The sequence below is a fragment of the Rhizopus delemar genome, genomic scaffold (genome assembly GCF_000149305.1).
Source record: "Rhizopus delemar RA 99-880 supercont3.4 genomic scaffold, whole genome shotgun sequence".
In the NCBI taxonomy this organism is placed as follows: Eukaryota; Fungi; Mucoromycota; class Mucoromycetes; order Mucorales; family Rhizopodaceae; genus Rhizopus; species Rhizopus delemar.
Genome location: NW_027137830.1, coordinates 2,772,132 through 2,792,473, shown reverse-complemented (window position 1 = coordinate 2,792,473; position 20,342 = coordinate 2,772,132). Strand labels below are relative to the sequence as shown.

General features: G+C 35.8%; 9 protein-coding genes across 9 annotated transcripts; 4 read left to right on the top strand and 5 right to left on the bottom strand.

Annotated features, from left to right (window-relative positions):
* Nucleotides 1-997: 997 nt before the first annotated feature.
* Nucleotides 998-1,192, bottom strand: RO3G_06534 (uncharacterized protein; the record flags this gene model as incomplete). Its single annotated transcript, XM_067661124.1, has 1 exon — nt 998-1,192. One exon carries the CDS (start codon nt 1,190-1,192, stop codon nt 998-1,000), a length of 195 nt encoding a protein of 64 aa, XP_067517225.1.
* A 2,817-nt stretch (nt 1,193-4,009) lies between these two features.
* On the top strand, nt 4,010-5,077 carry RO3G_06533 (uncharacterized protein; the record flags this gene model as incomplete). The annotated part of the gene is made up of 3 exons (XM_067661123.1): nt 4,010-4,523; nt 4,572-4,625; nt 4,902-5,077. 3 exons carry the CDS (start codon nt 4,010-4,012, stop codon nt 5,075-5,077), a joined length of 744 nt encoding a protein of 247 aa, XP_067517224.1.
* A 281-nt stretch (nt 5,078-5,358) lies between these two features.
* RO3G_06532 (uncharacterized protein) lies at nt 5,359-6,976 on the bottom strand (the record flags this gene model as incomplete). Its single annotated transcript, XM_067661122.1, has 4 exons — nt 5,359-5,790; nt 5,847-6,473; nt 6,531-6,637; nt 6,694-6,976. The coding sequence occupies 4 exons, from the start codon at nt 6,974-6,976 to the stop codon at nt 5,359-5,361; spliced, it is 1,449 nt and encodes a 482-aa protein (XP_067517223.1).
* A 633-nt stretch (nt 6,977-7,609) lies between these two features.
* RO3G_06531 (uncharacterized protein) lies at nt 7,610-7,839 on the bottom strand (the record flags this gene model as incomplete). Its single annotated transcript, XM_067661121.1, has 2 exons — nt 7,610-7,722; nt 7,794-7,839. 2 exons carry the CDS (start codon nt 7,837-7,839, stop codon nt 7,610-7,612), a joined length of 159 nt encoding a protein of 52 aa, XP_067517222.1.
* Nucleotides 7,840-8,927: 1,088 nt separating this feature from the next.
* RO3G_06530 (uncharacterized protein) lies at nt 8,928-12,319 on the top strand (the record flags this gene model as incomplete). Its single annotated transcript, XM_067661120.1, has 4 exons — nt 8,928-9,035; nt 9,089-9,180; nt 9,238-9,532; nt 9,590-12,319. 4 exons carry the CDS (start codon nt 8,928-8,930, stop codon nt 12,317-12,319), a joined length of 3,225 nt encoding a protein of 1,074 aa, XP_067517221.1.
* A 313-nt stretch (nt 12,320-12,632) lies between these two features.
* On the bottom strand, nt 12,633-13,546 carry RO3G_06529 (uncharacterized protein; the record flags this gene model as incomplete). Its single annotated transcript, XM_067661119.1, has 3 exons — nt 12,633-12,638; nt 12,691-13,046; nt 13,102-13,546. 3 exons carry the CDS (start codon nt 13,544-13,546, stop codon nt 12,633-12,635), a joined length of 807 nt encoding a protein of 268 aa, XP_067517220.1.
* A 1,321-nt stretch (nt 13,547-14,867) lies between these two features.
* On the top strand, nt 14,868-15,062 carry RO3G_06528 (uncharacterized protein; the record flags this gene model as incomplete). The annotated part of the gene is made up of 1 exon (XM_067661118.1): nt 14,868-15,062. One exon carries the CDS (start codon nt 14,868-14,870, stop codon nt 15,060-15,062), a length of 195 nt encoding a protein of 64 aa, XP_067517219.1.
* Nucleotides 15,063-16,539: 1,477 nt separating this feature from the next.
* Nucleotides 16,540-18,274, top strand: RO3G_06527 (dihydrolipoyllysine-residue succinyltransferase E2 component; the record flags this gene model as incomplete). The annotated part of the gene is made up of 7 exons (XM_067661117.1): nt 16,540-16,688; nt 16,751-16,803; nt 16,865-16,936; nt 17,037-17,216; nt 17,274-17,854; nt 17,916-18,083; nt 18,140-18,274. The coding sequence occupies 7 exons, from the start codon at nt 16,540-16,542 to the stop codon at nt 18,272-18,274; spliced, it is 1,338 nt and encodes a 445-aa protein (XP_067517218.1).
* Nucleotides 18,275-20,004: 1,730 nt separating this feature from the next.
* RO3G_06526 (uncharacterized protein) lies at nt 20,005-20,211 on the bottom strand (the record flags this gene model as incomplete). Its single annotated transcript, XM_067661116.1, has 1 exon — nt 20,005-20,211. The coding sequence occupies one exon, from the start codon at nt 20,209-20,211 to the stop codon at nt 20,005-20,007; it is 207 nt and encodes a 68-aa protein (XP_067517217.1).
* Between the last annotated feature and the right edge of the window lie 131 nt (nt 20,212-20,342).

Here is a 20,342-nt window from a genome sequence, read left to right as displayed (position 1 = left end):
TTTCCTTTCTATTACATAACTAGCCACAGACTGCTGTCAGTGTGCTATAAATATTTCTTATATTGAAACATATGTGCTTCAACACTTTATTAAGTTCTAATAAAGCTATTACTACTTTAGCTGAAAATTTGACGATTATAAGTTTTTACGCTAATACTTTATTATCCAATTGCATGAGTCACTATTAGCTGTGATGGTCCTTCTTGTGTTCCTATACGCCCCTTGCTTCACTTTCTTAACCTATAAATAGAAAGCAGACATAAATATATTTCGGAAAGAGATTCCCTTGATCTTTTACTGGTTTGTTATAATTCCTTTGTGTATATGAATTTTAAGGTTTTTTCTTTCTTTTGTTTACACGACTCATAACATCCTTTGTAAACACTATTCTTTTTTTTTTTTTTTTTTTTTTTTTTTTTTCATGTATAAAAAGGTTAAACAAGTAAGCCAATGTGCATTTTACGATATATGAATCTTAAAGCGCTGCCTACATCTGTCATTATTATCAGGAATTCAATAAAGTCAATCATTTTGTCCCTCTGTGATTTTCAAAGAAGAAGAAGAAGAAGAAGAAAAAAGGTCTTCAAGAAGACTATGATCCGTCTAATGCTTGTTGAGCAATGAACTACCATTAAACTGAGTAGTCATCCACTTTTCCAATCATAACAAACTAATATTCCCTCTTTCGCTACTTTCTCTATTCATACCAGCGCTACAAAGATTGGAAAGATATCCACTTGTAAAGTGCTGAAGCTTATTCGTATTCTCAAGATCAAAAGTATACCTTTTTGTAGAAGATAATAAAAAGAAAAGGAAAAGAGTAATTACAACAAATGTAGGTCTAGTAAAAGAAAAGGGTGATAGGATTCTAAAAGTGGGAGTCTTCGCTTACAAATGAATAAATGCATGGAAGCATCTTGGTTTGCTCAGATACTGAACATGACAGTTATATGAAAGCTTACATAGAATATCAAAGCATATTCATGTCAATAAACATTTATTCATCAAAGAAGTAGACACTGTTATCTTTGCAGCAAGTCCAGCAATGGCCAAGTTTTTTGGGACTCCATTCCTCCGGGCACTTAGGTTTTTCGGGAAAACACACACGCCAGCAAATTTCTTGAGCTTCAGCAACATTGGAACTGGCCAAGAGGGATCCAAGAGCAAGGAGAACAATTGAGGCAAACTTCATTTTATTTAGCAGCTTGATTAGGAAGTATAGATTGGTTCAATCAAAAAGAGAAGAAGGAAAAAAGCACGGTTGTATTTATAGGCAAGAAAGAAGGAAGAAAAAGAAGAAATAAGCTTATGTCTAGGGTCTACTTTCCCTTGTCCATCAACACAACACTCTTACTTGAAAACAATAGAGTTCTACAAGGGATGAAACATAAAACGTGTTGCATAATATAGCAATCAGCATGAGAAAGAAAAGAGAGAGAGAGAGAGAAAGACAGTCCAGATCTCAAATAAGGCTCGCCACATAACTTTATATGACGCATTAACACCTGTATTGCGTCATGATCACAATAGAACCATAATACAAGCCAAGACAAAGGATCTTAATATTATGCATAGTTTTCTTCGCTTCCAGTTAAAGCTTTGGCTTATGCAGACGATGTCATAGCATTTTTCAAGGGTCCAACAGAACTACAAGTTCTGTTACAATTAGTGTCTTTATGCAGAAGAGTCTCCAATGCCCTACTAAATCGTCAAAATCACTTGCTGTTCTCTTTCAGGTGAAGAACGACCAGGATGGTGCAAAATGCTTGACGCTAACCGTATATTTCAATGGCATGACAATAAAGAATCTACTGCTGCCATCTATCTAGGATATCCATTCACAAGCAGTACACAGCAAATGTCCAACTATCTTGACTGCATCATAAAAAAAAGCTGAGTAACATGCTAATATCCTAGCTCGACAAGGACTCTCCATACTGGGATGCTGCTGATTGCAAATACACTCCTGCTCAGTCGCATATGGCATAACATACGAATACTGTATCCCCCTGAAAGCTTCTTCCAACAAATACACTCTGCCATTATAAAATTTCTTAGATAAATTTTCCATCAGTGAAGTTTCAAAACTGCCAGAGACTCCGAAATGAGGAAGGCATAGCAATCCTGGATCCAGCCATGCAGCACTCAGCTCTTTAATTGCGATGGCTCACTCCGATGTTCCAATCAACGCATCCGACTTCAAATCAGGACTCCTTTGCTACAGCTCTTATGCGATATTATCTTTGTATTCTGATGTCCTAGCCATAAGTGATTCCCCTTTTACTTTTTTAAGAAAAGAATAGCTTTGACCTTAGAAAAATTGGTTGCTTCTAATCCATGTTTCGCACTTCAAATCATATAAACTATGAGATCAACTGGACTGACCTGAATGCTAGTACAACAGAGGAAATACCTTTATGTAGAGTATGTCCAGCCTTGCTCAAAAATGATCACACTTATAAAAGCACATATTGGAAATCGCTTTTGGTAAAAGCTGTATGTGGATTTAATGTTATTGATGGTAAGCTTACTCCTAGAGGATATTTCCTGTCTAATAAACAAAGGAGCAGGGCCGAAAAGTATCACAATCTCCTGCATACAGGGCAAATAACCAAAGAAAATTGTTTGTCACCCTTAAAAGCTGACCCAGCCGTGCTCTTGGAGAATTTATATCCCCTTTTGGTTTTCAACGTCCTCCGCTTCAGTTTGCCTCTCTATTCAACTCGCCTCTACCAGATAGCGCACTAATTGAAAAGCTAACCACCAAGTGACTCCGGAACCTCGAAATACTTCCTCTAAATAGCCTCCCATATATATGCTCTAGAGCTAGCAAATCTTCCTGAGCAAATTTTGACGTGCCTCAATCCCTCATCCAGTATGAACCATTCTATGAAGGTTTTATCATTCAAAACTTCCTACACGCTCCCGCCTGCACAAAATTATGTCTAGCTATATCACTGATAAAGGATGCATGATGTGTGGCGCTACCGAGACAGATGAGCACTTCTTGTGATCCTGTCAGTTAAACGACCTATATGGGATACACTGACACAATGATTCTTTGTTCAACTTTCATTACTATCTTTTAATCAAATATATCGACCACTTCAAGCAATAACTAAAATACTATCACATCGGAAACCTGACACCTTTCATGTAATTGCTCTTGGGGTTTTGAGTTTATGGAGATTACACTGGAAATACATTTTTGAAAACACACCTTTTTGGCCAAATGAAGCAACAGCAAGAGCCATAGTGCTCTTTGGATGAACCACAATGACAATTTACATCTTCAAGAAATGTGAAAAAATTACAACTCAATATTGTAATAGTTGCTTTATTGCTGTAATTGTCCTTATGCTGCAACAGTCCTTGTCTAGAGACGGCACTACAATAAAATCCTCATACAAAAAAGAGGATAATTTTGTCTATTTCTTCTTTTTCTTTCTTGCCTTTTAATATGAATATGGTACTGAAATAATCATCTCATTTTGACTTGTATCATATTCAATGACGTGAGACATAGCTTATATAGCATTATAGGACAAAGTACTGAAATTAAGGCATGAATGTAAACTAAAAACCTTTTTATATTACTATTAATGATCCTGTTACTTTTTATAAACCAATAAACTGCTTGAATGTACCATTTAGGCAAAATAAATCAAACTTCCTTTCAATGAACAAATTTTCTTGGCCTTTGTGCTTTAAATAAGACAGCTATTCAAAAATATAGAATTATACCCAAAAAAGAAAAGTGCAATTGTTAGCATTTTAGTTGTATATTGAAAAAGATGAGCTTTTAAGTTAAAGAATGATTTCAATAGATCGCACCAGCTGTTATCTTTGTACCGTATTGGATAATGTTTTGTGATCATTTTTATATAGTTGTTCTTTAAAATGGATTACTTCTGACTTGCGTGATACAAGTATTTATTTCATCTGATAATTTCCCACCTTCTTTTGGGACTGTTTATTTGTGTTTTTTTCTTTTTTCTAAAGACTCAATATGACACAAAAGCAAGAAGAAATACAAGCACATACAGCTGAAAGCCAACGTAAAAGAGGAAGGCCCAAAAAAGTGAAAAGTAAACCAGTGAAGAGCGATTCTACTGATGTGAAAAGAAAGAGAGGGAGACCTTCCATAGTCCGTACTGAAGAAGAAAAACCAATTACAACTATCATTGCTCGTAAAAGAGGTAGACCACGCAAAGAACGCGTTGAAAGGAAAATGGAACCCAGCCCAAATGAGCACAGAAAGAGAGGAAGGCCAAGAAAAAACCCTGTCATTGAGCAGAATGCGGAAGAGAAAACAGCCTTTGGTAGAGAACCCAAAATGCATCAAGCTGTTAATGGCAGGCGTAAACAAACTAAATCTATACATCGTATCAGAGGACGACTTAATAAATCTTTAAATTTTGAAAGTAGCCAAGGCACAAAAAATAAAAGAGGAAGACCTCGTAAGCTGATCACTTTAGAAAATAATTCTAATGGTACAACGCAAAGCAAAAGAGGCAGACCAGGTAAACTTACAATTCAGGACGAAAAGAAAACCATGCCTCGTAAAATAGGCAGGCCACGTAAACACCCTATTCAGGAAACCAAGGAAAGGAAGACTATACCTGGTAAAATAGGCAGACCGCGTAAGCATCCAATTGAAGAAGTTAAGAACGAAAAAAATACACCAGGTAAAAGAGGCAGACCACGAAAACATCCAATTCAGGAAGTCAATAAAGCAAAAAAGACGCCAGGTAGAAGGGGTAGACCACGCAAAACACCTATATCAACGGATAATGAAATAAAAATAAACAGAAAAAGAGGCAGACCGCGCAATTCAGAAAAACGTAGTCAAACAAAAGATAAACATAAAACGGTTTGATTGACTGAACTTTTATATATAGAAGAAGAAACTGAAACCAGTGGAACTAAAGAGATCGCTGATAATGAGCAAGAAGCTGGGGAAGATGTTGAACAAAATCGTAAAAGAGCTAAACTGGCCAATGAATATCAAAATGGAGAAGACCATAATGACTCTGAGGAAGAACTGGGCTTATATAAGCCATTTCTTGCAAAATAATCAGAAAGAATATGAAGAGAATGCTGATAGTTGTTCACCAAACAAAATAATGTTAATTAAAAAAGAAGAAGGCTTTCTTGATGAATTAGATACCAGTTTTTACATTAAAAATGATCTGAAAACGATCTTCGTATTTATTCTGTTTCAAAGCTCTATTTTCTAAGAGAAGGACACGAACAAGCACAAAAACTTCTAATGTCAGTTATCCTTATTCATGATGCTCTTTATTTAAAAATAAAAAAAAAAGCGATTTATCGCAACAATCATGAATTCGACACTTGTTAGTTGGCTGTAACGGATGCCATTTGTCTCCACTTTCCATCATATCCAATTGTCCAAAGACGTAGTTTTCCATCATCTCCAGATGAGGACAAAATAGTTCCTGTAATATTCCATTCTACTCTCCAGACTTCTGCTTTGTGGTCGGCAAATGAGGCAACTAATTCTACATTTAACGCTTTATGTGATTGCTGTTGAGTAGGTGTACCAGCTGGTGATATAGGAATTCGATTACTACCACTGCCTCTTTGTTGTACTGGTTGTGTAGATTCAGTTATTTTATATATACGTACATATTGATCCTTAGATGCAGTGGCAATTAATTGATATGATCTTGCCATATTTGGAGCCCAGCTCACATCATGAACTTCTTGTGTATGACCTGGCAATAGTTCACCTGGTATCCATCTGTTATGACCATCATGTTTAAATATCTATATATATGTGTGATCAATATTCAAAAAGTACTTGTCATTTTGGCAGTACTTACTCTTGCTCCTTTCTCTTTACCAAGGCCAACAACCATCATGGCTACAGAGGATCTATTAGGACACCAGTCGATACAGTATCCGCTATCTGCATCAATAGGTCGATGGATACTTCCAGTATTTGTCTGATCTCCAATACCTGCAGAAGATCCAGGGGAAGTGCTTTGCATGAATCCTGCCGTTGTACTTGACATGGTTGGTATATCAGGCACACCAGGCGTTGATAACCCGTGGCTTTTGATTGAACTACTGCTGGAGCTTGTGCTTTGTGTATTAACAGGCTGTTGTGTATGAGTCTGTGTTTGAGGTTGGTATTGCTGCAATTGCTGAAATTGTTGTTGCAGCTGTGAATGATTTTGCTGTAGTTGCTGAAACTGCTGTTGCAACTGTGATTGATTTAATGAAGGTTGCATTAACTGCTGCTGCTGCATTTGCAGTTGTCCTTGTGGCTGCAACTGTGTTTGCAACAAAGATTGTTGATTCTGTTGTTGGTGATTTGTTTGCTGTATATTCAAGTTGCTGTATACGTTCGACGATATTTCGAATTCTTCCATTTGTGACCATTGGGCGAGATTTGTTGGTTCTAATGCTTCATATATTCTAACAATTCCATCTGATGAACATGTTGCCTATCAAAATAATAGCAATCAATATCTGTAGCTTTTTTGGGCTTACTATGTCTTTACGAGTCTTAGTGAATTTGATGTAGGAGCAAATGCTATATCCAATACAGCACCTCTTGATTCAACAAGTCTAAACCTTTCTATCCAACGCTTTTGGCTGTTCCTGGGCTCTTTAAATGTAAACAGAATTAAATGTTTATTTTCAGCAATTGAGTCTTTTAGTCACCTGTTGTTTGCTCTTCCCATATTTTTACTTGTCTATCAAATGAACAACTAGCAATAACTTGGCCATATTCAGGCCTTGCCCATCTTCCTTTAAGAATAGAAGAATCGTGTGCTTTCCAGGAATCGCTTAATTCCCAAACTGAGACATCTTCTCTTTCAACAAAATCCCATACTTTCAGGCGTTGATCGGAAGAACATGTCACTAATCTTTTACCATAAAAATCGTAAGCAACGTCGTGTATTAAGTCTTCATGTCCAGTATCAAATTTTGTTAAACTGCTCATGGTGTTTTTTTTATGCCTGTGTAAAAGAGCGGGGGATAATGCTTCATTTATTCTAGTCTCTCTATCCAATCATATCCTTCGAGAATACTTAACTCCGTCCGCAAGAAATTAATTGATCTGATAACATTGTATATCTTTGATATCTTGTTTTCATTTAACAACTAAACTTTGATTTATTAGCCATATGTGAAGCAGATTCACAAAGAGCATGTAAAATGTCACATATATTATGAAAAGAACGTATAAAACCATATGTAATAGACTTTCATGTGTATCAATAGCTGTTAACAAATTGTGTTTAGATAGTTTTCACTAATTTGTAAAGTTTTGCTTATTCATGAAATAAAGATGAAGGCCCCAAGAAGCATAAATTCTGAATATTAAGACAATGAAAATTTTACCTTGCTCAAACGTTCTACATATTCTCATGGCTTAAAATCTGTATTTATCTTTGCCCTATTTTACTGTAAAATAGAGAGGAGAATCTTATGGACAGTCAAAAAACAGTGGTATATTCAAAAAGAGATTCTAATGTAAAGCTACAGTCAAACCCTGCTTTTACTATAAGCTTAGTCTATGTTCTACACAAGTAAAGTACTTTAACCAAATATATATACGCAAAGACTTTCAGAATTAAAATCCATAGACTAATAGTGTAGCTTGTTTATTAAAGTCACAAAGTAATTGATTGGCTAGTTCGTCTTCACTTCGATAATCAAGAAATGATGCAACAGCTTTTATCACCTCTATTTTTAAATGATAATCATTAATACATGTGTTTGGGTTGGCATATAGTTAACATATTACAGTTTGATACCAGACGGGTTAAAAGCAACTTGAGAGTTTGTAATTTCGTTAATCATATTTCCTAATTGATTGATAAAGTTTGATAAGAAGAGAAGGGAAACGTACGTATTTATATTAGAAAATATATGTTGCCAGTGAATAGGTCGTTATCTATTGCATACAAAGAAGTGATTGTAAAAAATAGCAATTTTTTAATTTTCAACTTTTATTGGTTCTTGCTACATTCACACCAGATAAATAGAATACTTTGATTCTAACAAATACTAATGATTGATGATTGCTTTTTATACTTTAATATAAAACAAAGGTAAAAGAATTTATCTCATTAAACTGTAAAGGCTTTGCATGCACTATGAAGAACCCAAGCGATTGCTAAATACTCTATCATCCATGCATTTTCAAGCTCAAGTAACTTAGAATGCAATGAACATTTCTTAAATGATGTATGTTATAATAAGCAATAGCAATTAACTTATTTTTATGAATAATGGAATAATGAAACCATAGACTATGTGCTTTTATTATACTACCATATCGAAGGTAGTCATTTCGGTAGACTTCGACTGTTTGGTTTTTTCAGCTAATCAAATTAGATCCATGCATGGGAGGGATCTCTTAACAAAGCTCTAAGAGTTTCTCTTGTCCTTTATGTCGTGTGTTTAACTATAACATTCATAAAAAAATGTAGCAGGAACAAGTTAAAATGATGCCCAAATATTCTCATTTTAATAGCTTTATAGAGAAAGATAAGCTATTTTCTATGATTTGCTAACTATATTCAATAAATTTTTGTTTTCAATGAAATGTTTGAAGGGAGACTTGTGCTTGTCAAACTAAAACAAAATTTCACAAAGCAAGCTTATCAGTTAATAATTACTGATTAAATCATGCTATTTCAACATGAAATCTACAGGCTCGAAGAGCGCTTTAAGAAGCACCTTTATGGGGTATGGAAACTTCATTATGCTCATACAGAAAAGAAAGAACGAACGTATTGAAAATACTGCAATCGGAATGGTTTCCATAAATGGAAGAAGTCTGTGACAGTCTTTACTTCTCCTTGCGCCACTTGTAACTTTCATGAAAGTTGTAAAAAAAAAGTATTACTTTTTTCTTACCATTCTATACTGATCAACCTTTAAAAATGGTTAAGAAGGTTGTCGATTCTCGTGTACATACACTTATTAAAAACTGTGTGCAAACAAAGCATAGATCGTTCTTTGTTGTTGTTGGTGACAAAGGAAAAGATCAAGTAAAGTACTTTTTTGAAGTTTTGGAAAATCCCAAACTAAAGGAAAGTTTTAGGTTGTTAATTTACACTGGCTTTTATCTCAAGCTCAAGTCACATCTCGTCCTTCAGTATTATGGTGCTATAAAAAGGAACTCGGTTTTACTAGGTATAAAGGAAAATTGCCCTGTTTTTAGAATTGACATTAACATTATTCTATATGTAGTCATCGTAAGAAACGTGAAGCAAAGATTAAAAAAGATATTAAACGTGGAATCAGAGATGCCAACCAAGAAGATCCTTTTGAACTTTTTGTTACTGTAACCAACATTCGTTATGCATACTACAAAGAAACACAAAATATTCTTGGTAACACCTACGGAATGTGTATTCTCCAAGATTTTGAAGCCATCACACCCAATACCTTGGCACGTACAATCGAAACAGTCGAAGGTGGAGGTATGGTTGTACTTTTATTGAAGAGTATGAATTCACTCAAGCAACTTTACACAATGGCTATGGTAAATTGCTTATTCCATCCATGCTTTTGTTCTTTTAATAATTTTCCATGATGATAGGATGTACACAGTAGATATCGTACCGAAGCACATAGCGATGTTATTGCTCGTTTCAATGAACGTTTTATATTATCTCTTAGTTCTTGTGAAACATGCTTAGTTGTAGATGATGAATTGAATGTTCTTCCAATCAGTATGGGTAAAAATGTTAAACCTTTGGCTGTCAAATCTTCCGACGAAAAGACACCTGAAGAAATTGAACTTGCTGAATTGAAGGAGTCCTTACAGGACACCGAGCCAGTTTCCTCCCTTGTTAAAAATGCCCGTACTATTGATCAAGCAAAGGCTATTTTGACTTTTGTTGAGGCTATTTCCGAGAAGTCTCTTCGTAGTACTGTCGCCTTGACTGCTGGTCGTGGTCGTGGTAAGTCTGCTGCTCTTGGTATTGCTATGGCTTCTGCTGTTGCCTATGGATATTCCAACATTTTTGTTACATCCCCTAGCCCTGAGAACTTGAAGACTTTGTTTGAATTTGTTTTCAAAACCTTTGATGCTCTTGGATATGAAGAACACCTTGATTATGACATTGTGCAATCTACCAATCCAGACTTCAACAAGGCTATTGTCCGAGTTAACATCTTTAAACAACACCGACAGACAATCCAATACATTCAACCCCAAGATGCACATGTTCTTGGTCAAGCAGAGTTGGTTGTCATTGACGAAGCTGCTGCCATTCCTTTGCCTTTAGTTCGTAAATTATTAGGTCCTTATCTTGTATTTATGGCCTCAACGATCAATGGTTATGAAGGTACTGGTCGATCCTTATCACTCAAATTGATTCAGCAATTGCGTGAACAATCCCGAGGATTTGTTGGAAAGAATGCAGATGATGATGCGGAAGGAATTGTTGTAGGCCGCAACTTGGAAGCAAAGAAGTCCGAGGGTGTTGATTCATTAGGTGGACGTACATTAAAAGAAGTGAAATTGGAAGAACCTATTCGTTATGCTCCGGAAGATCCAGTAGAAAAGTGGTTAAACAAGGTTTTGTGTTTGGATGCTAGTATTGTGTCCAAGAACATCCAAGGTTGTCCTCACCCTTCAGAATGTGAATTATACTATGTTAATCGTGACACTTTATTCTCTTATCACCCTGTATCGGAAACTTTCTTACAACGTATGATGTCCTTGTACGTTGCAAGCCATTATAAGAACTCACCTAATGATTTGCAATTAATGAGTGATGCGCCTGCTCATCATTTATTTGTTTTGCTTCCTCCTGTAAATGAAAAGACAAGCAGCTTGCCAGATCCTTTGGTAGTTGTTCAAGTTTGTCTTGAAGGTGAAATCTCTCGTCAAACAGTTATTAACTCCCTTGCTCGTGGTCAACGTCCAGCAGGCGATATGATTCCCTGGCTTATTTCTCAACAATATCAAGACGACGACTTTGCTAGTCTTTCTGGTGCTCGCGTTGTTCGTATTGCTACTCACCCTGACTATGCTAAAATGGGCTATGGTTCAAGAGCACTTGATCTTCTTACCTCTTTCTATCAAGGAAAGGTATCTAGCTTAAGTGAAGTTGGAGATGCTGATGATGAGGCACTTGCTCATGTTGAGGATTATGAATTAGAAAATGCTAATATAAAGACTGATCAAGTTAAAGTCCGTGATCCTAGCAAGATGCCACCTCTCCTTACAAAGATTAGCGAAAAACGTGCTCACCGTCTTGATTATCTAGGCGTTTCATACGGTCTTACACCTTCTCTTCACAAATTCTGGAAACGTGCTGGCTTTGTTCCTCTTTATATGCGTCAAACTGCAAATGACTTAACTGGGGAGCATACATGTGTTATGATCAAGGCATTGACTAAAGCTGAAGATTCTCGTGTAGCCAATACAGAATGGCTTGATGCTTTTGCTCGTGATTTCTCTAAGCGTTTCATCAACCTTTTATCGTATAATTTCCGCGACTTTACTGCCGTGAATGCCCTCAGCATTATTGATGCCGCCAAGCATGGTCAGTTTTTGGAAGCGGAAACAGGACGTGAATTGAACAAGAATACATTGGGCATATTTTTTACCCCTTACGACTTAAAACGTTTGGAATCTTATGCTAACAACATGCTCGACTACCATGTTATCCTTGATATGATTCCCGTTATTGCTGAACTTTACTTTAGAAACGAGTTGCCTGCCGATATCAAATTATCTGGTGTTCAAAGTGCAATCTTACTTGGTATTGGTTTACAACGTAAGACTGTCGACGATCTTCAAAATGAATTATCTTTGGCAAGCAACCAAGTCCTTGCGCTGTTTGTCAAGATTGTCAAAAAATTCTCTCAATATTTCTCCAAGATTGAAACAAAAGCATATGAAGAAGAAACACCAAAATTTGTTTCCTCAAAAAAGACTGAGGAAGGAGATGGTGCTAAACGTGACGTAGCAGATGAAGATGCATGGAAACCATTAACAGAGGATGTTGATGAAGACTTAGAAGAGGCAGGAAATGAAGTTTTGGATGATTTGAAAGCAAAACAAAGAGAATTGATTGATTCTCTTGATTTATCAAAATATGCAATTGGCGGAACAGATCAAGACTGGACGGTGGCTGAGGAACGCGTAAAGACCCTTACTTCCGGAAAGAAAGGGGGAGTAAGCTCAGTTGTCAGTATTAAGAATGAGAAATCATCAAAAAAGAGAAAATTAGAAAGTGCACAGCAATTGGCTGAAAAAGAAAAGAAACATAAAGAAGGAAAGGTTAAACTTTCCAAAAAAGCTAAAAGATCATAAACAAATCAAACATGCATTGCTATTAAACAAAAATAAAAACATAATTAAAATTAAATGTCTTCAACTGCTCCTTCTGAATGTACGCTAGAAGGACTTCCTGCCATTCTTGTCCACACGTAATCTTGTGCTATAGTAGTCACTGCCATGCGGATGACTTCCACCATCTTATCTTCGATCCATTCATTCTCTTCATAAGGAACATCTAACCAGTCCAAGGGTATAGTTTGAGAGTATGTTTTAAACTTTAGACCATGTGTAGGATCGACCATTATGACAATAAATGAAAGCTGATGAGTTTCAGTATCTTCTGTGTCTATTGCTGGCATAGAAAGTTTGACGGGCTGAATAGCCATAAACACGGGACAATGTACAACAGGAACAGATTCTGCCTGAGGTGCATCTGTTGTTTGTTTTTCGCTAGATTTATAATGTTGCTTAAGAAGGTGATCAATGTTGGCTTTCGCAAGCTTGGTTCCATCTACTAAAGAATCACATATATTCAAGTTTCTTTCTTGAGAGGAGTCATTGTCAGCACTTGGATTGCGAACAACCACTTGCCCGGATTCAGTATGTTCCATGACTCTAGCAAACGCGCGATAGACAAGTGCCTCCAGCCCTACATATCCGACCATATCATAAGATAACCAAACTTCGACAAGTTCATGTTCAGAAATAGGAGGGGCAACAGTCTCGAGGATAGTATTTGTTAAGCTCTTTAATCCCGTGCCTTAATCACTAAAATGTTATCATACGTATTTTTTTTTTGTGGAATGTTCCTTTACCTAATCTCTCAATGTTTTCTTTATTAACTAAATTTTGTAAATCTTTGACTCGAGTTTCCAAAATTTTTGTAGCAGCATCACTTCCTGCAACTGACCGGTTAATTTGATCAGTTGTTGTCTTTACTGCAGCACTAGCTTGATTCCAAAAGCTGTTTCCCCAAGACATCCAGCCACTGCCACCTGCTTCTTGTTGAGTTTCACTTTTTGGCGTATCCTTCTTCTTTTCTATTACTGTTTCTTTCTCATTTTGCTCTTTGTCTGTTGTAGGTGGGTACTTGGATATCTCATCAAGAAAAGACATTATTTCATTGGGATCGGTAGCAGGCCCATTTGTCGAGTCTACTTCTGTCTGCTGAGTATCTGAATTGGTTAAATTTAAAGATTCAAGAAACTTTTCTGCTTCAGACAAGCTGTTTTTATTTTCAACAGAAATATTTTCACTCATTTCTTTTTGTACACAAAAAAGAAGGGGAAAGGAAGGTGTTGTATCTAATTGTGTGGATTCAGGTGTGTCTTTCTTCGGATACTGAAATGAAATTCACGTGCAGCACAGATCAAAAATTAAAATAGAGATGCTATAGTATTTGCTTTAGCGTGAATGAAACTATTTTCTTCAAAAGGAAGCTAAAAAAAACCTAGTTGATAGTGCTCCTGTAGTGTTTGAAAATATTTTAAAAGTTCTTCTTTAAAATAAGATCATTTTTCTATTTTTAAAAACAAACAACTTGTACAAACTGGAATACGAAAACTTTTTAAACAGAGACACAGATTCTGCTGTTGTGCAGATTATTCTCAATAATAAACCATCTAAAGCAAAAGATGGTTATAAAGGTTGGCGATATGTTTACAACACATATAATTGTTTGAGAAAAATGTTAGTAGTTGCGCATTTTTGCTGTCAATATTGTTCTATATCTGTGATACCTTGTTTGAATGCGATATTGTATAATATAGAGACGCTTTCTTATAAAATCTACTGTATATTTTCTTCCAAATAGCTTATAAAAAGTATCACGGTTTGACAACAATTCAATCAGCTCTAAACAGTAGCTATATGTAATGCAGCTCAACACTTTACTCTAACCTAGGCTCATCATTACTTGACGATGTAATGGTGTCACTGGCAATAATGCACTATCTATAGCCTGGGTATACGTCTTTTATGAGAATCCTTTTGTTTAAAGTTGCATGACATTCTTTCTTTCTTTTTTTAGCTTCATGATTCCTTGAAGCTTTTAAGTTTCGTGTCTTTGTTTCAGTACTTTGTCCTATTATACCATATAAGTTATGACCCACATCACTGAATAAAGTCAAGACGAGATGATTATTTCAGTACCATATTCACATCAAAAGGCATGGAGTAAAAAGAAGAAATAGACAAAGCTATACATCATATCAAGATCCTTTGTCTTGGCTTGTATTATGGTTCTATTGTGATCATGACGCAATACAGGTGTTAATGCGTCATATAAAGTTATGTGGCGAGCCTTATTTGAGATCTGGACTCTCTCTCTCTCTTTTCTTTTCTTTTCTTTCTCATGCTGATTGTTATATTATGCAACACGTTTTATGTTTCATCCCTTGTAGAACTCTATTGTTTTCAAGTAAGAGTGTTGTGTTGATGGACAAGGGAAAGTAGACCCTAGACATAAGCTTATTTCTTCTTTTTCTTCCTTCTTTCTTGCCTATAAATACAACCGTGCTTTTTTCCTTCTTCTCTTTTTGATTGAACCAATCTATACTTCCTAATCAAGCTGCTAAATAAAATGAAGTTTGCCTCAATTGTTCTCCTTGCTCTTGGATCCCTCTTGGCCAGTTCCAATGTTGCTGAAGCTCAAGAAATTTGCTGGCGTGTGTGTTTTCCCGAAAAACCTAAGTGCCCGGAGGAATGGAGTCCCAAAAAACTTGGCCATTGCTGGACTTGCTGCAAAGATAACAGTGTCTACTTCTTTGATGAATAAATGTTTATTGACATGAATATGCTTTGATATTCTATGTAAGCTTTCATATAACTGTCATGTTCAGTATCTGAGCAAACCAAGATGCTTCCATGCATTTATTCATTTGTAAGCGAAGACTCCCACTTTTAGAATCCTATCACCCTTTTCTTTTACTAGACCTACATTTGTTGTAATTACTCTTTTCCTTTTCTTTTTATTATCTTCTACAAAAAGGTATACTTTTGATCTTGAGAATACGAATAAGCTTCAGCACTTTACAAGTGGATATCTTTCCAATCTTTGTAGCGCTGGTATGAATAGAGAAAGTAGCGAAAGAGGGAATATTAGTTTGTTATGATTGGAAAAGTGGATGACTACTCAGTTTAATGGTAGTTCATTGCTCAACAAGCATTAGACGGATCATAGTCTTCTTGAAGACCTTTTTTCTTCTTCTTCTTCTTCTTCTTTGAAAATCACAGAGGGACAAAATGATTGACTTTATTGAATTCCTGATAATAATGACAGATGTAGGCAGCGCTTTAAGATTCATATATCGTAAAATGCACATTGGCTTACTTGTTTAACCTTTTTATACATGAAAAAAAAAAAAAAAAAAAAAAAAAAAAGAATAGTGTTTACAAAGGATGTTATGAGTCGTGTAAACAAAAGAAAGAAAAAACCTTAAAATTCATATACACAAAGGAATTATAACAAACCAGTAAAAGATCAAGGGAATCTCTTTCCGAAATATATTTATGTCTGCTTTCTATTTATAGGTTAAGAAAGTGAAGCAAGGGGCGTATAGGAACACAAGAAGGACCATCACAGCTAATAGTGACTCACGCAATTGGATAATAATGCGCAAAAATTCAATGGTCATTAAGTTCGGAATTGTAATTTTTATTTATTTTCCATTCATTTGCAACACACTTTCAAATAACTGTATATTCGTGTTAGTTTTAAAGCAAGTAAGCTTATCTTAAACTTGGGGTATTTTTCATCCCACTGAATTAATCGCTTTACTTTTTTACTTTTTTCTTATATAATTTGCATGTTAAAAACGCTTTTTTTTTCTTTCTTTTTTTTTCTTTTTCGCTATTTGAAATATTCAATTCACATTCTTTTAAAAAAAGTAGCGAAGACCCATGTACGTTAGAATATTATGGATATTTCGATTAACAGAGAATTGAGAGCATTAATATCCAAATTTGACTGTTTTGCAAATAAATAACCATAGTAACCAAAATATGCTTAAGGTTTTTTAATTATTTCTTTGTACTCTTTCCCCCGCATTTTTAATGGATAATTTTTTTTGGCGGGTCTGACCGGAGGGAAAAACGAAAAAAACCTTCTCCCGAAGTCGAAAAAAATTTCCTCTTCCGCCATCACCCGGTTGTACTTAACCTTGAAAAATTAAAAAGAGGCGGATTTTTTTTTCTTCACCCACTAAAGAATAACTCCCTCCCTTTTCTCCATTCTTTTTTTTTTTTTAAAAAAAATGCAATATTCTCGCGTTGCTCTCAGATTATCTCGCGCTTCTGCCTTGAGAAACACTGTCGTGTCTTCAGTCCGTAACGTTTCTCAAGTTAGAAATTTACACGTTCAAGCCCCCGCATCCTTATACACAGTTGGATATGACCGTTTAAAGTACAATGACGTCAAAGCAATTTAGAAATGAAAAGAAACAACTAATTCGTTTATCTGCATAGACAAAACAACACTGTTCGAAATGGTTTTCTCAAGACTCAAATGAGAACTTATGGTACGTCAACAACATATATACCCTTGTTACTGCTCAAGATTAACTCATCAAACATTTATAGCCGACAAGGTTGTTCAAGTTCCTCAAATGGCAGAGTCCATCTCCGAAGGAACTCTTAAGCAATGGGTTAAAAGTAAGTAATGGCATTCATTAAAAAAGAGAGAGAGTGTGTGTGAAGAAGGGAAAATGTGAAAAGAAATAAAGGTGTACTTATACGTCGAACCGAAAATTAGGTGTTGGTGACTTTGTACATCAAGATGAAGAAGTAGCTACAATTGAAACCGATAAGATCGATGTCACTGTTAACTCTCCTGCTTCTGGCACTATTATTGAAGTCTATGCCAATGAAGAAGATAATGTTTCTGTTGGTGCTGACTTTTTCAAATTAGAGCTTGGTGATGCACCCAAGGAAGGTTCGTGGGAATTCAATTATCAATTTGGTAAAAGTGATTCTGAAATAGATTAAATAGGTGCTGCTCCCAAGAAAGAAGAAGCTAAGAAAGAAGAACCAAAGAGCGAAGAACCCAAGAAAGAGGAGCCTAAGAAGGAAGAAGCTAAGAAGGAAGAAGTCAAGAAGGAAGAATCACCCAAGCCTGCAGCTCCTAAACCCGAAGTCACAAAATCTGAAGTTCCTCAGGAAAAGATTTACGGCAGCCGTAATGAAACTCGTGTCAAGATGAACCGTATGCGTCTCAGAATTGCCGAACGTTTAAAGCAATCTCAAGACACCGCTGCTTCATTAACTACTTTCAATGAGATTGATATGTCCAACTTGATGGGTCTTCGTGCTGAGTACAAGGACGCTGTCTTGAAGAAGCATGGCGTTAAGTTTGGTTTCATGTCTGCTTTCGTCAAGGCTGCTGCTGTTGCCTTGGAAGAAATTCCTGCTGTCAATGCCTCTATTGACGGTAACGAAATCGTCTATCACGACTTTGTTGACATGAGTGTTGCTGTTTCCACTCCCAAAGGCTTGGTCACTCCTGTCTTAAGAAATGTGGAAGAAATGAACTATTTGGATATTGAAAAAAACATTGCTGATCTCGGTAAAAAGGTAAAAGAGCATAAAGAAGGGTTACAAAAAGAATTTTTTTGACTTTTTTTGTTATCTTCAGGCTCGTGATAACAAGATCACCATTGAAGACATGGCCGGTGGTACATTCACAATTTCCAACGGTGGTGTATTTGGTTCATTAATGGGCACCCCTATTATTAACTTGCCTCAAACTGCTATTTTGGGTATGCACGCAATCAAAGAAAGACCCATTGCTGTCAACGGAAAGGTAAAGTATAACAGAGGTTGTAAAAGGAATTTATCGCTAAACCAAACATAATCTAGGTTGAAATCCGTCCTATGATGTATGTCGCTCTTACTTATGATCACAGACTTGTTGATGGCCGTGAAGCTGTCACATTCTTGGTTAGAATTAAGGAACTTGTCGAAGACCCTAGAAGACTTCTTTTGAACATCTAAAGAACTTCAACAACAACAATATTTGAACCTGCATTTATAGTATATTAATGAACAAAGCCGAATAAAGCTTAACCTGTATAAAATAGAAACAAATCATAAACATGTTTATTTGTGAAAGGACACTCTTCCTCCGTTCTTTCTACTATAGGATTATTGATAGCAGATTTTGGCTAGGGTTGTTTAAAGAGAGAGAGAAAGACATAAAAATCAATTGCATGTTTTTAGTGCAGCTGATTGCCTATAAGAGTAACAAGGCTGAGAGGGTGCTTTTTGGGATGTATTGAGGATAAAAGCATTAACAAGTGAGAGCCAATCAAATTTTAGAGTTCATAATACTTAATAAGGACTTAACAAAAAGAATTAGAGTTACTGTCTATTTGTGGGGTTGTACAACCATAGGAGGAATTTGGTGATGTTATTCTAAAAATTAATACTTTTTCTATCATCTGTATTTTATATTTTGATATTCTTGGGACAGATTCAGTTTGCATAAATGTAAGCAAGGGAAGCTTGACAAAATTTGATTAGGCGGTTCTAAATGTGGATTGTTCTGGCAAGACAGTAAGATTTGTGTCTAGTAATTTCCATGAACTTGATGGATGTTGAAATACAGCAGATTTAGCGATTTCTAGAATTTACGATGGTCTGAAAGAAGGAGAACTTGTATTTTTTTTCGAATGGACGATATTAAATTGGATTACTTATTTTCATAATGAGTTAATAAAACCAGTAGCTTGAGATTGAATGATCTATCTTTATGAAAACATGAAGATATAACTTATCACGGAAAAAGTTGGAGCTATGCTTCAAGAGTATTTGATGAAATTGTTTGTCTTTGGAGTATTTTCTCAGTTTAACAAGCTTGCTTATGAGCTCATGTGTCATAAGATCAAAAAAGGCCCAGTGCAAGCTTCATCAAAGACATAAATTCGTATAAAAGGCAGGATGTTTCCAAAAATAATTGTGCTCGTTGATCAAGTCAACACCGATGGCCTACACATCAAAATTAAGGCACATAGTGCGGCAGAGCTGTCTTATAAACAAAGTATTGGCAAGTTATTAGGCCCGATCTTGTTGGTAATGCCACAGGTAAATATTGCTTCAATGACATAGCACAGGGAGGGTGAATGACATCGAAAGACAATCACAACATGATTGATATTAGCAGAGTTATGAACTTATGACATGATAAGTTTTCAACTAATCAAAAATATTTGTCTGTATGAAAATAACACAAACGTAAAGCATAGTTTTTACAGATAAGCACAGTCAAGCACCACATATGCCTGTTTGTGAATTTAAGCGAGATAGTGTAAGCAGACAACATTAGGAATTCATATAACTACCATTTCATGTGCTGCCGGGAGGGTATCGATAGCTATCAGGTCAGAAGTAAATCAATACAAACGAACTGACTTAACATTCCACAGAAGACAGTATAGAGGTCTAAGGAAACAACAGAAACATAGGAAAACATCCGGAAAGGATGATACACAAGGATTCTTTCATGGCTTACCATAGGTTCAAGAGCATGTTAAATAGACAAATGAGCAGTGGAAATATGATGTTTGGCCTGATAGATCATGCTTTGTCGTTGAAGATAACCATAGAGGCGCCAAGAGAATCAGAAAGATTGGAGAAATATATGAGGAGTTTCATATTGTGTCAATATCAAAGTGAGAAAAAGAAAGCATGATGATTTGAAGTTATTTTGGACGGGAGGTTTCGAGTCATTGACTTTTGTAGAAAGTACAGTAAATCAAGGCAAACCAATCAACATTTTGGCTCAAAGCTTCCATGTCTGGTTTACTGAGCAGATTGAGAGAGAGAGAGAGAGAGGACAAGATCTTGATATTCAAGAAGATGGTGCCAGATGTTATATTGGCTTGTATGTAAGGTGATGATAAGACAGACAGAATCTTCGAAACTTTGAGCATTGTTCTATTAAAAGTCCTGGTTTAAAATCCCTGAAATATATTTTATGAACATTTGAAACAAAACCAAAGGAGACTAGTGATTCTAATGACAATTTGCATGGTTTAAGGCTAGTACTTCATGTAGAGTAGAA